At 39.0% G+C, this 22,525-nt stretch overlaps 1 protein-coding gene across 8 annotated transcripts in view; it reads left to right on the top strand.

The window, feature by feature from the left end:
* The window catches only part of caskin1 (CASK interacting protein 1), a 97,794-nt gene that overhangs the window by 69,784 nt on the left and 5,485 nt on the right, over window positions 1-22,525 (top strand). For 2 of the 8 annotated variants that reach the window (XM_016441546.1, XM_016441542.1), the window contains exons 3-20: window positions 365-462; window positions 676-821; window positions 2,049-2,144; window positions 2,252-2,382; window positions 9,220-9,328; window positions 9,823-9,943; window positions 10,050-10,144; window positions 11,232-11,379; window positions 12,828-13,058; window positions 13,333-13,359; window positions 14,865-14,969; window positions 15,488-15,603; window positions 17,453-17,552; window positions 17,823-17,926; window positions 19,135-19,245; window positions 20,259-20,360; window positions 20,440-20,578; window positions 20,701-21,896. In XM_016441546.1, coding sequence (XP_016297032.1) covers window positions 365-462; window positions 676-821; window positions 2,049-2,144; window positions 2,252-2,382; window positions 9,220-9,328; window positions 9,823-9,943; window positions 10,050-10,144; window positions 11,232-11,379; window positions 12,828-13,058; window positions 13,333-13,359; window positions 14,865-14,969; window positions 15,488-15,603; window positions 17,453-17,552; window positions 17,823-17,926; window positions 19,135-19,245; window positions 20,259-20,360; window positions 20,440-20,578; window positions 20,701-21,896 — 3,175 coding nt within the window. The remainder of the gene's footprint in view (window positions 1-364; window positions 463-675; window positions 822-2,048; window positions 2,145-2,251; window positions 2,383-9,219; window positions 9,329-9,822; window positions 9,944-10,049; window positions 10,145-11,231; window positions 11,380-12,827; window positions 13,059-13,332; window positions 13,360-14,864; window positions 14,970-15,487; window positions 15,604-17,452; window positions 17,553-17,822; window positions 17,927-19,134; window positions 19,246-20,258; window positions 20,361-20,439; window positions 20,579-20,700; window positions 21,897-22,525) is intronic. The other 6 variants (XM_016441544.1, XM_016441545.1, XM_016441547.1 and 3 more) reach the window with 6 other exon arrangements.

Raw genomic sequence — 22,525 nt, 5'->3', positions numbered from 1 at the left:
TATCTATCTATCTATCTGTCTATCTGTCTATCTGTCTGTCTGTCTGTCTGTCTGTCTGTCTATTTTTTTATATGTATAGTGTACTTATTACAGTGAATACCCACACACACACACACACACACACACTCGATAACCTCATACTGAAAAATAAGATTTATTACTAAAAGCTCCATTTACAAGTGTGATTTTTTTTTATTTTTTATATATATATATATATTCATTCCATTTTAATTCTACTTGCTTGCATTCAAATCCAAATTAAATTAAAGTTGTGCATCCTGTTTGTTACCTCAATTCTCATCCAAAAAAATAAATTGGCATTCTGACATCCGATTTATGTTATTTTTGTGTGTGTTATTCACAGATTTTCACCACTGCACCATGCAGCTCTCAATGGAAATGTGGAGGTTATATCACTGCTGCTGGAGTCTCAGGCCATAGTGGACATCAGGGACCAGAAAGGTACCAGATATACATCAGTTTAAAGTGTTAACTTAAATGATATATTTGACCTGTTTTGGCACACAGATAAAAAAAAAAAAAAAAGTATAGCTTTGGATCTCAAGTCTTTACAACCTGACACAAGCTTACCTCTAAATGTATGTTTTAGTCTAATGTGTATTTTTTACATTTTGCAGTGCAGTAATATTAAAAGTCTTTCCTTTCATGTTCCAGGGATGCGGCCTCTGCATTATGCAGCGTGGCAGGGAAAGTCGGAGCCCATGAAGTTGCTACTGAAGTCAGGCTCCTCAGTGAACGGTCAGTCTGATGAGGGTCAGATCCCCCTGCACCTGGCTGCTCAGCACGGACACTATGACGTAGTGAGTGCACACTGCTACAACACCATGCCCACTGTTCTTCAAAGACTCCATATGAGCACCGGTGTATGAGGAAAAGATTCGGCATGCGGTTATGAATACTGACAACTTGGAACCAGAACCTGACGAGTAAATGCTTTGAAGCTAGATCATCCCACACACATGCATTTAATGAAAGGCACAAGGCAGACACTTTTCCTCCTCTCTGTCAGAGTTTCTACCGCCTAGTGAAGAAGCAGCTTCAATAGATACTATGGCTCTTATTTTCCCTTTTAAAGACTTTGGTTTTTGTTTAAATGTTTAAACATGAGATATAAATATGTCATTGTTTTGTGTGGCACTAAAGAGCTGGGAAGTGTGGCACTGTTTACAGACTGTCCTGATAGTCTTGTAAATCCATCATCCATCTCTGAAATTATGCGTATATAATAGTTGTGCACAAAAAGAAAATTTTGATAAACATGCCAGTAAGCTGTTAATCATTTTTTTATGTTATGATTGATAGCTGATATTAAATTTGTGGTAATACTTTAGTATAGGGACCGATTCTCACTATTAACTAGTTGCTTATTAGCATTCCTGTTATTAACATATTGGCTGTTTATTAGTACTTATAAAGCACATATTCTGCATGACCATATTCTACATCCCTAATCAATACATAAACAACATTTACCTTACTAACTATTAATAAGCTGAGTTTATTGAGGCAAAATACGTAGTTAATGGTTTACTAATAGCGAGAATTGGACTTTAAAATAAAGTGTGCCCAAAATTGTATACTATAATGTCTAAAATAATTAAATAAGAAAAAGAATTAATAAATAAATAAATGTAACAATAAAACATTGTGAGATTGAATAATTCTTGCAAAGGTGACAACAAGTAAATGTGCTTAGAAAATAATATTTTCAATATCGGCCAGTATTCACTGTTGACAGACTTTTCTACTAATGTTAAGTAACACACGGAGCTGTTTTTAGCTTTGACTGACTGCATCACTATGGCAACCGGCCGCCGTAATCGACCTTGACTTATAGCTGTGCAAAACGACACGTTCATTGAGTTTTTAATGTGATATGGGACACACACACACACACACACACACACATATATATATATATATATATAAAACATGTGCAGTATAAGATAATTTCAGCTGGTAACCGATATTGTAGTAATATATCAAAATCCTTTGAAAAGAACTAACATCTGGTTACCTTTTCACAGTCTGAGATGCTTCTGCAGCACCAGTCGAACCCCTGCATAGTGGACAATGCTGGGAAGACCCCACTGGACCTGGCTTGTGAATTCGGCCGGGTTGGGGTGAGTCACACGCTGCTTTTTTTGGCCACTGTCAAATTACTACTACATCTTTTTCCTGTCTCTGATTGGCTTTTGTGTATGTGTATGATGGTCTGTTTGCTCTGCAGGTGGTCCAGCTGCTACTGAGCAGTAACATGTGTGCAGCTCTGTTGGAGCCCAAGCCCGGAGACTCGACTGATCCCAATGGCACCAGCCCGCTGCATCTCGCTGCCAAGAACGGACACATCGACATCATCAGGTGAGCGTTCAGAGCCCCGAGACTCAGATGGAAAGACAGGATGCATGGCTCGAATGCTTTTCTAAAAATAGAAGTCACACCTCCAGTGTGCTTTTCCAGATCTCAGACTGCCTGTGCCGGGTCGATGTTACACTTCTGTTTACCAGACACTGAAAGTAAATCAGGTCACTTTTTCAAGCCACTAAAACCTCTTGAGATAAGAAAACTTTACAACAAGATTGGACACTTTAGAATAAGGTTTCACTTACATTAGTTAGGTGTCATGAATTAACAATAAGCAAAATATTTTCACATTACTTATGAATCTAGGTTCATTTTTAAGTAACATAGTTCAATAAATTATGTTTCACTTAATTTATTGCGTATTAATACTACTACTACTACTACTACTTATAATAATAATAATAATAATAATAACAAATATTCAGTTTTTCATTTATTCATGACTGTTCATAATACATTAACTAAGGTTAACTAGAATTGTTATAAATGGAAATGTAGAATGTAGAAATTAACATGTACATACTAAAAATTTTTAACATAAAAAGTGCATGTTTTTTATTAGTGCATGCTTTTCATGAGCTGCTGGAAGGACTTGCGCCTCATATATTACGGGCTATGATACATCACACATAGGAATCTCTCGTAACACATCTGTAAACCTGTTATTTGTGCGAAAAGAAATATATTTCCTGTCATATCTAAGCCTGATTCACAGTCCACAGCAGCACGGCATAAGAAACAATCCATATTCTCACTGTGGCATCAACAACAAGGGATCCTGTTGAATAAAACAGCATATGCTGGTTTGGTATGTTTTGAAGCATGTCAGCTGGTTTGAGCTGGTTTAAGGTGGTCCTGAGCTGGTTATAAGCTGGTCCTGAGCAGGAGATAGTTGCTTAGGACCAGCTTAGATCAGCTCAAACCAGCTGCCATGTTTCAAAACATAACCTAACCAGCATATGCTGGTTTTTCAATTTTGCTGTAGGCAGACTCAAAGATTGTATGTATTGGCTAAAACATGTAGCAGTTCTGGGATGGGACAGGAAAGTTTGAGTGAAATTATAAGTTGAATCATTTATCATTAGAGCACTAATACAATTATGTCTTGTTTGTGTGTTCACATATGTGTTCATTTTAGGCAGGCGACTGAAATATTTACCTCCTAAGTGTCTTTACATCTGCAGTTATAATCAAGCTGCAGCAGGTTTTTGCGTGGTCAAGCTACAGTCTTCATTTGTCAAGCCATAATACATAATTGAATTTTAAAGGAATAGTTCTCCTAAAAATAAACATTCGCTGAGAATTTACTCACCCTCAGGCCAGTTTGTTTCTTCATCAGAACAGATTTGGAGAAATTTAGCATTGCATCATGTTCACTAGTTTATCCTCTGCAGTGAATGGGTGCCGTTAGAATGAGAGTCCAAACCGGACAACAAGGAAAGCAAGACAAAGATACTGATTTAACAATAGGATAATTTACGTTGTTCCTTGAATCGCTCTGCATTTTAACTGAACCAGCACTTTTTTATTTTAAGAGCTAAGAAAGTTGTTCTATTCATGGTCATAAACATAATCAAACATTGCAGCATGGATTGGAGCCCTGGGATGGAAATGTACAGGGGGAAGGGAAAGCCGACATCATATTAATGCAAGTTGACTTTATGAGCCATTGGTGTGATGTGACGCTGGGCCCCGCTGTGTGTGTTTGAGTGTTAATGGATCCATGTGCTTGATGAAGTGAGACTCTGCAAACAGACGCGCTCTCACTGATGCTAATGAGCAGCCAATGAGCATGTGATGATGATGCAGGTGGCGTGTGCAGGTCAGAAGTGCTGGATTTACTGCCACTCATGAGAGAGAAGTGGAAACAGTCAGTCACGTAACATGTATTACAATATCCATATATCACGTCATGTTCAACAAAGCCATTTCTGCTCTACTGGCACCAAGCAGAATTGCAAAACCAATTGTTTTCAAATAATTCCACAAAAACTCTGCCGTAGTTTGGAAGGGTGACCATATATCGTCTCTTTTTCCAGGTCTTGTCCTGGCCGGGATTTTTAAATTGCCTAAAATGCCTGGGTTTTGGCTCTGTTTTCTTTGTTTTTGTTTTTATGCTTACTTAAGGTAATAACTGAAAAGTAGTTTTACCAATAGCATGCAGACATTGTTCATAATCAACCAATCATGGTGCAAAGAAGGTGGGATTTACAGATAACTGTTAAAACAATACAAATACGCTTACATATAATGTATGAGGACTCTAGAGAGCATGTTAATTGGAAAACAAGGCCAAAACCTGGACATTTTAGGCAATTTATAAATTCCAAGCAGGACATATCTGGGAAAAAGTTTTTTCGAACAAGGTATTTTATTTTATTTTATTTTGCCACTGCTTTACTCAGTATTACAGTATAAGACATACAACTTCATGTTTCATCTCACCATTCATTTCCTCACTCACCCATTTTGATTGAGCCATTGATCTCTCTCTCTCTCTCTCTCTGTGTGTGTGTGTGTGATGAGATCTGAGTATTATCAGAACTGGCCTGGAAATGGCCTGGCTCAGAAATCAGCTAATTAAAGAAACTCTTTGATGAGCTGTAAGTCAATTATCATGTGACTTCCCATTGCATTATTATACAAATGCCCAGGGGTCCTCATGCAACTATTTACATTGGATGAGAAATCTATCGCTCCAAATCTCGGCTCAGCCGTGCATTTTGTGCATCGACATACAAGCTCAAGCGAGACACTGGACAAGCCATGTCCTCAGCATCACCTGCTGTATCTGTGTGCAGACAGCTGCACCTGCTTGTGATGAAGGGCATCTTTCCATCTTTCCACTGCTAGCATGAACACGGTTGAGTGTGCACGTCCCCAGCCATATTCCTCTGGGTTTGCCAGGCCCCATCCACTCCCTAATACAACACACTGCCATCCATCATTGTGACAGCCAGAGCCAGACCTCCTTCATTATCAGACAGAGATGAGAGGAAGATCAGAGGTGTTCTGCACTGTCCTGCCTTTGTACCATCCTAATGCTACACTGCACATCAGACATTTTATTGGACAACAATCAGACTGACACATTAATCACTGCATCATACAGTACACACAAATGTTCCTTATTTGATTGATCTATGTATAAAACAAATTGTATTATGTATTGTTTGCTTTTTTTATTTAAAGCCTCTGGTTATGATTATGATGATAGATGTATAGGCTCAGTCTCAAGCCCTGTAGTTAACAGGACTATCAGTGCAGTTGCCAATAAGGATCAGTAGGTGTCAATACAGATGTCAGTATTCTAGTGCAGGGGTGTCAAACTCTTTTTAGGTCAAGGGCTGGCTTGGTATAAATATCACTTTAGGCTGGGCTTTATTTTGTTTAACCTTGGTGTACCTATAGAGAGTTCTTGTAGTTAATTAAAACTTAAACCTTAAAAAAACTTTTTTTGATATGTGCTTAAAATAAATGTTAACTGAAACAAAATAAAAATAAATAAATTATTTCAACTAGTTGCCAAGAAAACATTTCTCATTTTTATTTAATTTAACTTTATGTACTAAAAATCTAAAACTAAAACTGAAATTTTTAAAAACTGTATTGCCATAATTAATTTAAAATAATACTTATAAAACACACATCAAAATGACTAAAACTTTAATTACATTTCAAATGAAAACAAAATATTAAAATCAAAACTAATTCAAAATAGTAAAACTAAATTATAAAAACTATAATAGGGTCTCAATGATACTAAAATAACACTTCTTTCACATAATGACATCCAGAATCAACTTAATGCTACTTTAATAATATCCAATACTAGGGTAAATCGAAATATCAAAAGGGAGCACATTAAATTTAATCATTTCATTCACAAGAGGATTTTATGTCTTAGGGCCTATAGATCCAATTGATAACCACTAACTAGCATTGCTTTATTTTACATCTGTAGTCAAACCTGAACATAAGGTTTGATCTAAAAAAAGAATTTTAATTAGACTTCTCAAACTTCAGCATCAAATCAGTATTATTGCATTATATCTAAAAACCATGCTGTATGAAGATGTGAGCAATTCACAGTTTAGCCCAAATATTCATGGCAATAGTCATTATTGCCATGAGGGACTCAAACTTCAAAAGAGGAGCAATGAACTGAGTTTTCCAGGGACACGTTGTTCACTTGAGTGCTGAATGTTGTGCGCAATTAAAAGAAAGCTTCTAGCTCTTCAAAATAAACATGCTATAACATGCAAAAACGTTAGTTGCAGAGTTTATCTTTCCTGCTGCATCTTAAAATATAGTATTATGAATATACTATACTAATATAAATAAATACAAATGCATGCTGGATTGGACTGCTCAGTGATCTGTTTTTGAGCTTTTAACCTTGGTGACACGAATTCTTGATTTCAAACCTTGAAGAACATTACCAACAAAATATAAAACGACAAGCTATTTGGCCCTAGATTTATCAATGTCTCATAAAGACTATAAAAGGGGCTCAAACATCTCCATGTGATCACCAGGTCTATCACTGCACATTTGACACTCATCATTAATTAGCCTGCCTGGATTGTAAGTGTTGCTGTGTCGCACATTAGAATAAGACCCACGGACAGCAGCCCTCCCCGTCACATGTGCCCACACGTCTCCCTCTCTCTCCAGCTCTGATCGGCCTCGAGCTAATTATAGGCCACGTGACTGTGCAGGTTACAGCAACAGAGCGCGGGCTATCGCAAGGCTGTTAATTACATCATTAATCCAGTAACCCCAAAGGCCGTACGCATTGGCCGGCCCTAAATAGATTGATGCAGTGAGGGAAAATATGAAAGCAGGCTTCATTTGTTGTTCATATCTGTGAAAGAAATGGATCATGGCACCCTTGAACCAGAGCTGTTACCTTCATATTAAAACGCTGTCTTTTAAACTCAGTGTCATGTATGTGTGTTAATGCTCTCATACCTTTAATTAACACAGATGAATGTGGCCATTTGCCCACTAGCAGAAACCGTTTTTCCAATGTGGGCTGATGTTAAGTGATGGCTCAGCACACAGTCAGACCAGTGTGTGCACACCAGACCAGTCAATATGATATTTAATCTGCTGCATTTTCCAAGGGAGGTCGAGCATGAGAGGGCATTATGTGAAGCTAAAACGGGTCATTTTGGCAGCTAATTATAGGGGGAGGTGTCTGATGCAGCGCCAGGGCCAAGTTCTCTCACCCTGTTGCCCATCCTCCTCTCTGTAGCCATGACTCAGTCCACCTGTGTTTGCTGATGTCCTGCTGCTGTAATTGAATTTACTCTAGTGTCAGAAGGTCGTGCTCTATCTAATAGAGGCTGTTCAATCTTCGGGAGACTGAATGGGGGTTTTTGGGCTATTTTGCAGTTTATTATACAAAAGTAGGGTAAGATGGGGAAGACACATTTACTTTTACATAATGTAACATATTTAAAAATAAGTTTAGCATGTACAGGATGATGATGCATCAGCCAATGTGTTATCAAGGGAAATAAATAGAAACATAGAAACACCCCCAACCCCAGGTATACTTTTACAGAATAAATGACTTTTGTTGTAATTTTTGTTCATGTATATTTTATTAAAGTAAAAAACTAAATAAACTATTCTATTTAAAATTGTGTTTTGACAATTTTGTTGAATAATTGAGTAACTGATGACAGACAAAGCTGAATCCCAGGAAAAGAGATTCAGCTGAAAGGTAGATTTATACTATGACTTATATACAGGTATTTGAATAAAGACATATTTAATTGCTCATATTTTTAATAGAACAACACTATGGATTGAAATGTAATTATTTCACAAATTTCTGGCCCTACTGTGCCCATTCTGTTGATATTCTGATGAAACCACAAAATTAAGAACCATATATCCATTTATTAAATGTGTTGAGATGACATTGTTTATGCACCACCGTTCAAATGTTTGGGATCAGTAAGATTTGTTATGTTTTTTAAAGTAGTATCTTATGCTCAATAAGGCTGCATTTATTTGATTGAAAATACAGTAAAACCAGTAATATGGTAAAATATTACTATAATTTAAAATAACATTTGTACTGCGTCATTTTTATTTATTTATTTATTGGAAACTGTGATACTTTTTTTCCTTATTCTTTTAATAAAAAGTAAAAAAGTACTGACCCCAAACTTTTGAACGGTAGTGTATATTGTTATAAAAGCTTTTTATTTTTATTAAATGCTGTTCTTTTGAACTTTTTTATTCATTTAAGATATGCATTTTTGATCAAATAAATGCACCCTTGATGAGCATAAGAGACTTATTTAAAAACATTTAAAATCTTACTGATCCTAAACTTTTGAAAGGTAGCATATGATCACGAGAGAGAGAGAGAGAAAAATAAGATTATTAGGCATTTTACCCCATCTTACTCTACACCTAATTACATGGCTCTCTGAAACACTTGATTGTTATTGTTCAGATGTGCCATCCTGTGGTTTATAATGACACTAAACTCTACTTGGCACCCAAAACTCATACACTCTCTTACTTTTCGTTTTCCACACATAATAAAGCAATTCAATAACTTCAGTAATTAATGTCTGTTTGTTTATTTAGTAAGTAGCAGTAATGTATAATAAGCAGAATAATGTATAGCAAAGCCATTTGGTTGATATTGCAAAAAACCTCATCATGAAGATGATCACTTGAGGACAATAAGTTTAATTGAAAATGATGATCTAGGCGTGAATTCTGGTCTCGGATGTAAGCAGTTTGATCACAGCGCTTTTCCGTGGTTGAGTCAAACTAGTTACTAATTTTGTCCTCTCTTAATAGATTACTGATCCAGGCCGGCATCGACATCAACAGGCAGACCAAAGCGGGCACTGCCCTGCATGAGGCTGCGCTGTGTGGGAAGACTGATGTGGTGCGCCTCCTGCTGGATGTAAGTAGACACAGAAACTGCTATTGATCCCTGAGGGGAATTTAGTGCGCGACAAATAAAATAAAACCAATAATTTAGAATTGAGAAAAGGCACCAACATTTAATTAACTGACTGACTGATCAACCCATACTGTTTGTGATAACATTGATTGTATTAAGAGCATAAATGACTGATATAGCCTACTTAGGTGTACATAATTGTCTTAATCCAACTTTGCTAGCAAACAGTCTGCCCATTTAGGTTCAGACTAGCAGTTTCAATGGTATGGTGGTTTCCCTCAGATTCGGGCAGTTAGGTTTAAATTATTTTGATTAGTGAATTGGTTGGAAGTGGCCAGGCAGAGTAGACTAGTCTGTTTTCTCATACAACCTCTTATCTAAATGGGAAGTAAAAAGATCAAGCTTTTATATTTCACAGAGAAACATATCTCCCATGTTAGTCAAAGGGATCCCAAAGTACATGAACTAATATTGCTTTAACTTTCACCCTACAGAGTGGCATCAATGCAACAGTGAGGAACACATACAGCCAGACAGCGCTGGACATCGTCTACCAGTTCACTGCTACACAGGCCAGCCGAGAGATCAAGCAGATGCTGCGAGGTAAGAAAAGGGGTAAATATATTTCACTTATTTATACGTGTTTGTGTTTATATACAGTATATGTTCATATGTGATGTGTAGTAGCTTATGCACTTTATATCTGTTTATCTCAATGCAGATGCCTCAGCAGCCTTGCAGGTCAGGGCACTGAAGGACTACTGTAACAATTACGACCTGACTAGCCTTAATATAAAGGCTGGAGATGTTATCACGGTAATATTCAAACTGCTCTAAAACAAATTATGAATATTTGAAGCTAGTTTGAAGTCAATTTGTTTTACTCTCATGCATTATTAAAATTCAAACTGTCTCAGGTCAATTTTGACTGCATAAAAAATTCCAAATTAATCCTTTGAAATAATTGTAGATAGTTCAGTGTACTTTCAGAACTTGTCAACAGAGGGTGCTGTTGACTGTGTTTTCCCCCAGACTTTCAAAAATAATTTAGAGAAGTACCTCAGCACCTTACTATATGATCTCTTCTTGCTCTATAGTATGATATTTCAGACTCTAATGGAATGGTCTAATTTCAAAACTTCACTTCAAGTTCAGAAGTTTTCAAGGGCTCAGGACAAAGGTCAGAAGTCAGAAAAGTCACAAAATTGCTCCAAATGCCTATGAAAAATGTTTTACACACATTTAAAATTGACATTTTTTAAATTATTATTATTTACGGACATTTTTTCTGTTTATTTTATTCTAGGCCTATTTAGTTAAGCATCTGTTTATTTTTCATATGGTTTGAAAAATGCCTAACAAATGCCAAAAAAAAGTGAAAGTCAATTCCAGGAAATAATAAATAATAATGAGATTATAATTAGAAATAATAGATAAGATAATAATAAGAGATGTTTCTTGAGCAGCAAATCAGTATATTAGAATGATTTCTGAAAGATCATGTGACACTGAAGACTGGAGTAATGATGCTGAAAATACAGCTTTAACATCACAGGAATAAATTACATTTAAAAGAATTGGGGGGAAAAATCTCATCTCAGTTGTGAAAAATGTATAAATTTTCACAATATTACTGTTTTAACTGTATTTTAATGCAGCCTTGCTGAGCATAAGAAACCTCATTCAAAAACATTAAAATTTCATCAACCCTAAACTTTTGAATGTATCATTTAAAATAAAAATAAACATAAAAATAACATTTGAAATTTCTACAGTTCCGTAACATTCTTAATAAACACAAGATTTTAAATGAAGTTCTGATTTTAAGTTTGCACTCAATTTTGGCATTACAAAGTATTAAAGGTGATGTAGATTGATTGTAGACGATTCATTACTTATATAGGTTCTGGAGCAACATTCAGATGGGAGGTGGAAGGGCTGCATCCATGATAACCGCACAGGAAATGACAGAGTGGGCTACTTCCCCTCCAGCTTGGTGGAAGTGATCAGTAAGAGGCCTGGGGCTGCGGGTAAGAGAGGACAACAGGCGGGTCAGTGCTGCCTCTTACTGAGACCTCACGCACTCAGAGATGCACAAGTAATGCTGCTAAACTCACATGACCCTGATTCTGTTTACAGCCAGCTGTTCATGCTGCTCATGTGCACTGGATTGAGAGCCAGACAGGGCCATCTGCTTTTGTGGCAACAAAAACGGCAAATGTGGAGCATCTTTAGCTCTTTTCTGATCTCCTATTGCTCAGTTTATACAGCATTTTATGCTGTCAGAAAGGAATCTGCTGATAATAGTGCCTCAGATAGTAGCTAGGTCTCCATCTAAACACAGACAGAACAGCAGAACTCATTGGATTGCGCCCTCTGCTGGTCAACTGGAATGTAATAAACAATTGAATGTAATGGTGAGCATCTACGTAGATCTTCTTCTTAGTTCACATTGGCCAATAAGTACCTCTTTATCCATGCTAGAGAACCTAATTTTGAGGCTGATGGTATTAGAGAAGAGAAGAGAAGAGAAGAGAAGAGAAGAGAAGAGAAGAGAAGACCTGTTAAACCTGACCTTAAAGATGTTTTTAGCTTATCACTCATAGGAAGAATATTTGGGCATCAGAAGACTTTTCTGTGCACCCGTGCAGATTTCTATGATCCATAAAGTGCGCTCTTTCCATCCAGAGGGTTTATGTCCGGTCTATGGCTCTGTTTGGGAATGACAGCAGGCGACTAATCTATGTGTTCATCATGTCTCATGCTTCACTAAGTATCCATGTCTGTGTCTACATCTGCTGCTCAGTCTCCTTCACACCTTCCATGTTTTTGTGCCCCGCTTTTTGTGCTTTAGAATATTTCAGGTCCTTTTTTATAGTCCCTTATTTACTGAAATTGCAGTTTTTATAAACATACTGCAACTGATGTCATTTCTGTTATATTTATGTAATTAGTGAAAGGAGGAGAGTTCTCATCTCAAACAAGCCCTCTACTAAGTCCTGCTGTGCTCACAGTGAACATAAATGGTCAAATTGCGCACTCGCACGGCCACCCACACACAGACTTACTGAAAAGAGTCGTGCATACTAAACTTCTCATTTGAGAAGATCACTCTATTTCTCCTCAGGCACTTACAGAAAGAGACTTTTCATTTCACTCAAAGCACCAGCTCATTTCCAATTCATTCACTAACCTTGCATTTCCACACATCGCTTATATTTCAAATATATATATATATGTATATTCTGAGTGTATGCACATAAAATATCAATCGAGACCTTGAAGATGATTATAGTTACATGCATTTCACTACATTCACACTGAATAGTTCGAGATATAAAGCAAGCGTTTCTTCCTTTTGATTTGTCTTTTATGGTTTTGCTGTTTTGAATTTCGTGATTGGTTGTGATTTTTGTGTTGAGTTAATTTGCTTTCCTTCTCTTATGTGTAATTGTTTTGTTTGTTGTGGTGGTGGTGGTTGCTGTGTTGTCGTATCTAGGTTCATGGAGTACAGTCACTTGTACCCAACAGTATCAAAAGATACAGCTCTGTGCGCCGGTGTGCGGCCCTGTGTCGCCCGCCGTTGCCATGGTGAATGGGGACTCGTATCATGAGATTCATATCCTGCCGCCTCCTCCACCTCCGCCACCACATTCCCATCTGCCACTTTTCACTTCCTTTGGCTATAACAGGTCCCCAAACACCTCAGGAGAGCCGCACAGTGGACAAGGTACAGATCCCCTAATCTGTCTCCACTGTATTATTATTAATATAATTTATAATAATAATTATTATTATTCACAAAGCTTTAAGGAATGTGTTAAATTACCGTAGTTCTCATTTTAATAGTCTGAATATGAACAATAATCAATTAGCTCCAATAATTCCTTAAAGTTTTCTGAATACATTTTTCTGGAAATTATTATTTCTGAATTTTTCCTTATTTACATTTAATTTTAATTTCATTTTCTGACATTATTTTGGTTGTTGATTTTTTTTTTTAGAGGCCAAGAATGACCAAGATTTGGCTAGTAAGTTCTTTTAACCAGCACAAAAGAGGTTCACAGCCTCTCTTTGTTGAAGCTGTTATCTCTCCTCTTTTACTCCTAAATCTCCCTGAACTTGGTGCTACATTTTCCCTCTCTGTGATGACCACTCCTGGGATTCGCTCCACTGCCCCCTTCACTCGTTCTCTCTTTTACACATGACCAACAGGGAATGCACAGCCAGCCTCTCACCCCTCCATACCTGCATCACTGCACAACATCAGTCTGTGTGTGTGCCGTCAATGAACATCTGTCTGTTTCATCTCTCCTTTGTCTCAACTGTACTGATCTGTCCATTCATATATACTAACTCTGATCCTTTCAGTGATTGTGTATCACACCAAACTTTGATATTGGTATGGAGCATGTTGATATTCTTATGTACTCTGGGTCGTCGTAAATTGGAATATGTTTATGTCTGTTTTAGATGTAAGTGATCAGTAATCATCAGGCTCATGTGGAATCAGTGCCCTCAGAATTTGAACGGTGGCCACAGGCAATCTTGATATACTTTCAGCTACCAATGAAAGTTCTGTACTTTCAGTTCCCTTTAACACCACGTTTAAATCTATTATGAAAAATTACACTGATTTTTTTCCTTTAAAATGGTGAAACAATTCTGCACATTCTGTCTGGGCCTGGTAATTGTGAAACAAACCCTAAAGGGATAGTTCACCCAAAAATTAAGATTGGCATCATTATTCACCCTCATGTCGTTTCAAACCTGTATGACTTTCTTTCTTCTGTGAAACACAAAAGAAGATTCTCTGAAATGGTGTGTTTTGGTCCATACAATGAGTCAGTGGTGTCCAAATCAACTATGGTGAGTGACTTTCATTGTATGGACATAAACATGAAAAAAAAAAGTCTTATTTTGTGTTCACAAAAAAGACATGAGGGTGAATAAATGATGACAGAATTTACATTTTTAGGTGAACTTTCCCTTTAACAATATATTTTTTAAAAGTCTGGTGAGACTTTTATTTTATTAGAGACAGCTACTGTAAGATGTTATTGCGTTTATTTGTATATGAACACATTAATGTACATTTGTGGTTTGATGGCTTTAGAATCTTAATGAACTATGCTCCTGTAATGCACTGCAACACCTTTTGTTGTTATACCTATTTACATATATAATCATATATCCCTGTATATATTATATATGTCATACCTATGTTTATGTGTAAATCAAGGCATACTGTATATATATGTATATACTCATATATACAATACATGTTTCTTCTTTTATATTTCATGTACCTCTGTATATAAATGTTCATATATATTTGTGTTAGATATACAGTATATATATATATGCGTGCTTGCCTTATGTGTGTGTTTGAAAGGGAGAGAGAGGCTTGCAGTCAAGCAGACTGCTAAAGCGACATAGTTTAGACATAGTTTAGCTGTCCTCTTGCCTGACCTGTCCAGAAAACTTCTGATGAGGCCAAGCCAGGGCACAGTTAATGATGGTTTCTGTGTTAAAGGTTCTTGCGGCTCAGAGTCCAGTCCACATGGCTCACCCACCCCAGCCGGTGGTCCCCAGGGCGGCAGCAGCGAGGAGATCTGGGTGCTGCGCAAGCCTGTGGCAGGTAACAGCAGGGCTGCCCCCTTTTCCTCCTCCTCTTCTTCTTCTCTCATAATTCCCCCTGCTTTGCCACGCTCCCGGTGCAGCTGCTGTACGCCTGACCTCAGAAACCTCCTCAACTGCAGGCGTGTAGGCGCATTGAAAGGCTCTCATTCGCTCTGTTAGAGTAGCATCCGTTAAGTCATTCCCTCAAGAACACACGCACAGACAATCCACAGATGTGTGTGTCTGTAGCCGTGTGTGCAAACTGCATTTTCAATGAAGGCAGCGTGGGCCTGAGTGTGTTTGTATTAGTGACTATGCTAACATGTCGTGTGTCATCAGTCACCTGGTCTTTGGTCACCATTGTTATGTAAGTCTCTGTCATCCCATGTATCAGATCAGTGCATTGCAGAAGGGAAGTTCATAATGGTGTGACTGGAGGGTTTCGGGGAGGTGTGATCCGACTGGGCTGACTGTGTTTGTGTGTGTGTGTGTGTGTGTGTGTGTGTGTGTGTGTTTACTGGGGGCTTGTTGTTCCAGGTGGAGACCGCAGCAGTGTGGGCAGTTCAGGCAGTGTGGCCAGTGCTCGATCCTCTGGTAGTGGACAGAGCGCAGGCAGCAGCAATATCCTTCATGCACAGGCAGAGGGTGTCAAGGTAAGCTATCTGACATGACTCAACTCCAATTGTGGTTTGAGAAGATGCCTGAAAGAACTTACTTGTATGTTGCTGGTTTAAATAGTTAGACATGTCTTATATCTAGTAATACTGGCAATAGAACAATCTCCAAGAACTGAGAAAAACAGGTCATAATGTGCTAATGTGAACAACCATGTCAACCAGGGGTGTGTTTCCCAAAAGCATTGTCAGCTAACTATGGTCGTAAGTTTCATTGAACTCTATTGGTAATGAAGGAACTTGTGACCATAGTTGCTTTTGGGAAACGCACCCCAGTTCAATTGTGTTTTAGAATTGACTGTTCGCAAAGAGCTTGACTGAAAGGTGATCATCTGACTATCTTGAATCCGCCATCTTGAGGCGCTACAGTGATCTATCACGACACATTAAAGTGCCACAAAATGGTATTTATTGTTTGAATTTCTTAAAAAAAGAAAATGTTTCATTCCAGAAGTAGCCTGCTTTGTCTTGTCTGTCACGTGTTGTCAGTTTTCTCTTTGCTCTGCGATGTATTTTTTTACTGCTTGAAAACATGGTGTGTGGCGTGAGAGCAGCATTGCTTCTCGGACATAGCAACAGTAACTAAGGAAGGTGGGTTTTGCAAAAGGTCAATTGAACCAACTCAGCCAATGACCTAGATCACTGGTTCTCAACTCCAGTCCTGGGGACCCACTGCTTTGCACATTTTGTATGTCTTCCTTATTTAACGCACCTAATTCAGATCATCAGCTTGTTAGGTGAGTGCTCCATGAACTCAACTGAGTGCATCAGATGAAAGGGTTGACAACCACTGACCTAAATAATCATAAATAATGAGCTTCAACAAGCTAGAAAACATTTTAAACCAGCTACCATTAGAAGCTGGTCTGCCAGCCCTAATCACTGAGCAGAACAGTATGGTACAGTACAGTACGATTTGGGATGGTACACTCTAAACTGGCTTGCATTTCCACCACAAACAGTACCCTTACTTGATAAGAATGGTGTATGCCGGAAAGTAGCGATCAACATCATTCTTGTGTGTGTGTACGTGTTTAAAAATATCCACCTTATTTTTCCCGTAAGAGCGGACTCGGCCATTTGTACATTTTATGGGTCTGTCTTCTGGTCTCATCCTCATCCAGCTATTTTTAGCTGTACAAAACAGCTCGATTTGCTGCTTGATATTGCAAATTGGTGCGTCTTACCATATAATTTAATGTATTATCTTAATTATGAACACATTGGTTTGTAGTGCAGTTTTACCGTTTACTGCACATTGTTATTCTTGTTACCTATAGGCTTAAGCCCTGTTCACACCAAGAACGATAACTATAAAGATAACTATAAAGATGTAGTTCTAAAAATCGTTCTCAATATAAAAGAATAGCAATACAGTTATAACGATAAAGAGGCTCAAGATAGTTTACAAGGTCAGCCTTGACCCTACAAGTTATCAGTCTAACTAAACCCACTTGGACCAGCTAATCACTTTTAATGACCAGCTTAAACCAGCTAGAACCTATGTAAAACCAACAATATCAGAAGCTACTCTCTACCAGCCCTAACCAGATTGATCAAGATAGTCTGCAAGGTTGACCTCAACCCCTGTAGCTGGTTGTCCACCTAAACCAGCTTTGCCCTGATTGTGATGAGCTTCAACCTGCTACCACGAGAAGCTGGTTTGACCTAAATTTTCCAAAGGGACGTTTTACACTTACTCATTCTTGCAAACCTTTATTCTTCAAAGCTGAACACAAGGGAGGTGAACTTGAAGTCCAACTGGCATAGATATGCATTGATATTTTCATGTTATTTCTTGATCTGATGAGCTTTGTTCATTCTGTAGCTTCTGGCAACGGTTTTGTCCCAGTCTGCCAAAGCTAAAGAACACCTGCTGGAGCAGACCAAGTCTTTGGACCACCCCTCTCACGCTTCCAGCAACAAAGGTTAGTGGGAATTTCAAACAACTCTTTTGAGAAGAAATCACACGAGAATCTCTTGTCACAAAGAAGTCTCTCCATCCAAAATGTTTTATCTTTTTTTTTTCACAAATTGGCTGCTTTTTCTGTGCCTGATGGTTGCACTAATAGCTGTGGGTGTAAGCATCACAAAGATCTGATTGGCTAAGAGGAGTAGTTGGTCAGAAAACACAAAAGGGATTGGTTTGTGCAATAGCAGTGCTCCAATGTGTATGAATGATCTCATGGTTCTTCTAGGACCTTCCTCACGCAGTCAGAGTTTGTCAAGCTGTCCACTTCATGAGCAGCCGTATGGGGAGGCGGTGTCCCAGAGGAAAGGGGAGGTGCTGCCCGAGGGGAAGGTAAGGAGACTCCTACTCCCGCTCGAATCACACTGTCCCCTTACCTTTCCCTCAAACAAGCAAACACTTTCTCACACACACATACGCATGCATGCACTGGCATCTGCACATCCAGGATGCTTTCCCAGCACTTCCTCTCACAGCTGGCATCATCGGTATTACGTGCTCTCGGTTGTCGTCAGGACACGGTGAGTTGGCTTCTCCGCAGGCTTCCTTGCACGCTGTCCTCAGCTTCAGGTTTCTGTCAGCTGCTCTGTCTGATACTACTGTCTAATATTGACAGTGATTCCTTTCACTCTGATCTTTTCTGATCATTCATTTCATTTTCTTTGCTACATTTTGAAGTCCATTCCAATTTTTTGCCTTATTTGCAGTAATTTTCACCTTTTGATTTATTTTCAGAGAGTACCCAACAATGTAGACTTTTGATTTGAATGTGGAGTGTATTTTAGAGATGATATGGTAATGGCACATAATCAAGATTTAGTCTGTCCACACTGAGACTTGTGAGTGTAGAGGATATGAGACTATGACGCTGATATTTTCGAGAAAGGTGTATCAACACAAAATGAATATGACACTGTCTAGGTGTTATTATCCTTTATCCCATGAATGAGCTTGTATGTTGCAAACTGGTAATGCATATTTGACACTCGCCACTTTTGATGTCATTTTTTAATTAGCTGAAATCAGAAATTACACTGTTTAGAGTCATATAACAGAGAAATTTGGCTGCCATATCTTCCCCAGCGGGACTTTGGAGCTGCTGAGTAGAGCTGCTCCATGCTGGACTTCTGGACTGAGGGCCATCTGTTCAAAACAGCCCTATTTTCTTTGCTGCCCATATCCATTTTTGCCTCTCCTACACAGAGTTACAGTACATCCTCCTACTTTCAGGGAAATGACATTCCAAAGCAGACACTCCTTTTTTTTAACTGAACCATTTGGTTCATAAGAGCCCTTATTTGCTAAAGCTTTGGCTCTTGTTGCCAGAGCAGGTATCTGGACCAAGAGCAATAATTTTTACTCCAGTATAATACCAAACAGAAGTAGGGGCAGGTTTTAATTATTTATGAACTAATAAAGTTTAGTGGAGTTGAGACATTGGTCACTGGGACTAATGTTTTCAGTTTGTTGGCCTGGGGTCTGGTCCATTTTCAGCCACAGGACCCAAACAATGATAGACTGCCACCTATCTTCTCTTCTAGAGCTCAGAGGCTGTTATCGAATGGCTGAGTGAATTTCAGCTGCAGGTCTACGCTCCAAACTTCATCAGCGCCGGCTATGACATTCCTACCATTAGCCGAATGACCCCAGAGGTAAGAGTTGTCCCACCCCCTTAAGCCACCCTGAACTATTCACATCACTCCCCTCTACCCTAAATGTAACACTCACAGGCCCACTCAAAGCACAGAAAAGAAGCGAATCAACCAACAAATTATCCTCAAATTTTCTAATAAAATTGCTAACAATGTGCCAGAAGCACACGGGTTTTATGAGAGTTCGAATTTTGCCCATAGCAAGTTGGAAAATCTCACCCAGAAAATCCCCCCAGACAGTGCCACTGTCTTGGTTGTCAAATGTGTTTGTCTTTTCCTACTATGTTATGTTGGTATCTTGATGAATTACATAATAACTTAAGCATATGTTGTGATTAATGTACATGTTGTTGTGAGCTACTGTATGTATTTTTGTGTATATGAATAAAATCAAAGGCAATTTAAACATCTCATAAACATATATTATGTAGTAGAATTATTAATGGTCATTTCATGAATATTATGGAGTGTAAATCTGTTACTAAATCTGTTACTAAGTCAAAAGCATTACTAAACCTGAAATTAATCTTTGAGCAATTGGAATTCCTGAAAGAAAGCTCATCTACTCACATTTAATTACATTAAACCACTGACTTCATAGGATTTACATAGTGTCATTGCTGAAAGCAGAATTAACAGGGGTGTTCTGTTGAAACACTGAGGACATGACCAATTAGGATATGTTTATATAATTATGTTTGGGGGTACTCTGAAAAGGCTTCTTTTCCTCACTTGTTCCTGGTATTGTTTTATTAATTTTTTTCCCATTCCCTTTTTTTTATTTTGCATCTGCTTCTATAATCCTGGCACCTTTTGGCAATCAGAGTGTTTGATATGTCTGATTTTAAGTGTTTTATCTTTTATGTGTATATGTAATTTTGCGTATAATATTGTAAATTTTTGTGTAAATGTTCATATGCGCAGAATATATGCCACTTGGTTTAGTGTGTATGAAGGTTTTAGGGTGCTGAAATGTAATTGGCTTGTTTAGGGGCTCCTATATTTATTTTCAGGATTTAACAGCTATTGGAGTAACCAAACCAGGACATCGAAAGAAGATAACCTCAGAGATCAATAAGATCACTGTTAATGAGTGGCTGCCTGACCAAAAACCAGTGAGTTTAACACACAACCACACACACACATTCACATACATCCAGATGTTAATTTGTGAATTTGTAATTTAATCTACAGGCGAGTCTTGGAGAGTGGTTAGCTATGATTGGGTTGAGTCAGTATCACCAAGTCTTAGTCCAAAATGGATACGAGAACATTGAATTTATCACTGACATCACGTGGGAGGACCTTCAGGAGATTGGCATTACAAAACTTGGTAAGATAGATAGTGGACTGAGATCCATACTATTAAAGTGATTTCACACACACAAACTTCTATTCTTTCCACACTGTTTGACCATAGTGGTTTACTCTCTTTCTCTATCCAAATTTACCTAGGACACCAGAAGAAGCTTATGCTTGCAGTGAAGAAGCTGGCAGAGATCCAGAAGGCCTCTGACGGTCGCAACACATTGCGTAAAAAGCCCCCAGTCACTCAGGAGGTGATGGCTATTGAGAGCCCACCCCACGACAGCGGAGAGTGTATGTCCCCTAAACTGACCACGTTCCAGGACAGTGAACTGAGCGGGGAGTTACAGGCTGCTCTGACACGCCCTGCTGATGTGCAGGATGGTGCAGAAATGAGAACAAACAGCAACTTGGGAGCACAACACCGAGCCCGCAGTCTGCATGAGAACAGTATGAACAAGAGCCGAGACACAGAAGAGCCTAGTGGGCCACCCAAAAAGGAAGCACGTACTATGCGCCAGAGCAGCCAGGGGGGGCAGAGAAGTGTCTCATCGGCGCAGCCAAAACCGCGTCAGTCTTATCCCCAAGGTACAGTACCGCCCTATACTCCACCACAAACGCCCACCAAAACAAAGCCTCCCACCTCACAGACGGTGAGCAACCCACCGAGTAAACAAAAACCTAGCTCTCAGCTGCATCAGCAGACCGAAAAGCCCATGACATCTCGTGCTCACCCCCAATCCCCCACTCAAAGGTCCCATCCACACCCAGCAGCCCAGCCTGTGGAAATTAAGGAGGCTGCACCTCAAGGACCTGCTGTCTCAGTACCACTCCTGTGCCTGCCTCCAGAAGGCGACGAAGCTTGTGATGAATATGGTCTGCCTAAGAAACGTGCCCACAGCCTGAATCGCTATGCTGTGTCTGATGGTGAACAGGAGCGGGACGAGCTAAATGTGCCAGATTCAGGAGGAAAGTATGCCACAGTACAGAACCGGGTGGGTCGCAGCAACTCAATGAAAGGGCAAGCAGACAAAAATGTCAACCGAAGCCAGTCCTTTGCGCTCAGACAGAAAAAGAAGGGTCCTCCTCCACCTCCCCCCAAACGCTCTAGTTCAGCCATCTCAAGCTCCGGTAGTAATCTGACAGAAGTGCCCAAGGAGACAAGCAGTGGACCTCTTCTGGAGGTCCCCTATCAACCACAAAGACGTGCAAGCGACCTGGGTGGCACTGTAGACACGGGCAGTGCCGGTAGTGTGAGGAGCATTGCAGCCATGTTGGAAATGTCCTCCATTGGTGGGGGTGCCAAGGGTCTCGCTTTACAGAAGTCTACAGGTCACTATCTGCAGGTAAGGTGGTTATCATTGTGTCTTTGGAATGATACTTACAGTGGGGAAAATATTTATTTGATCCCCTGCTGATTTTGTAAGTTTGCCCACTTACAAAGAAATGAAGGATCTGTAATTTATATGGTAGGTTTATTTTAACGGATAGAGACAGAATATCAACCAAAAAAAAACAGAAAAAACATTATATAAAGGGTAGAAATTGATTTGCATTTCAGTGAGTGAAATAAGTATTTGATCCCCTACCAACCAGCAAGCATTCTGGCTCCCATAGATTGGTTATGTGCCCATGTGGAACACAGATTAGTCCTGCCACTTTAAGAAGTTACTCCTAATATCAGCTCGTTAGGTGTATAAGACACCTGTCCACACAATCTGTATCTTCCATTCCAACCTCTCCCACCACCATGGGTAAGACCAAAGAGCTGTCAAAGGATGTCAGAGACAAGATTGTAGATCTGTACAAGGCTTGAATGGGCTACAAGACCATTAGCAAGAAGCTTGGTGAGAAGGAGACAACTGTTGGTGCGATTATTCGGAAATGGAAGAAATACAAAACAACCATCAATCGGCCTCGGTCTGGAGCTCTGTGCAAGATCTTGCCTCATGGGGTAAGGATGATCATGAGAAAG

Source organism: Sinocyclocheilus anshuiensis, unplaced genomic scaffold (genome assembly GCF_001515605.1).
Source record: "Sinocyclocheilus anshuiensis isolate Anshui unplaced genomic scaffold, SAMN03320099.WGS_v1.1 scaffold419, whole genome shotgun sequence".
NCBI classification, from domain to species: Eukaryota; Metazoa; Chordata; class Actinopteri; order Cypriniformes; family Cyprinidae; genus Sinocyclocheilus; species Sinocyclocheilus anshuiensis.
This window is presented reverse-complemented; position numbering and strand designations above follow the sequence as displayed.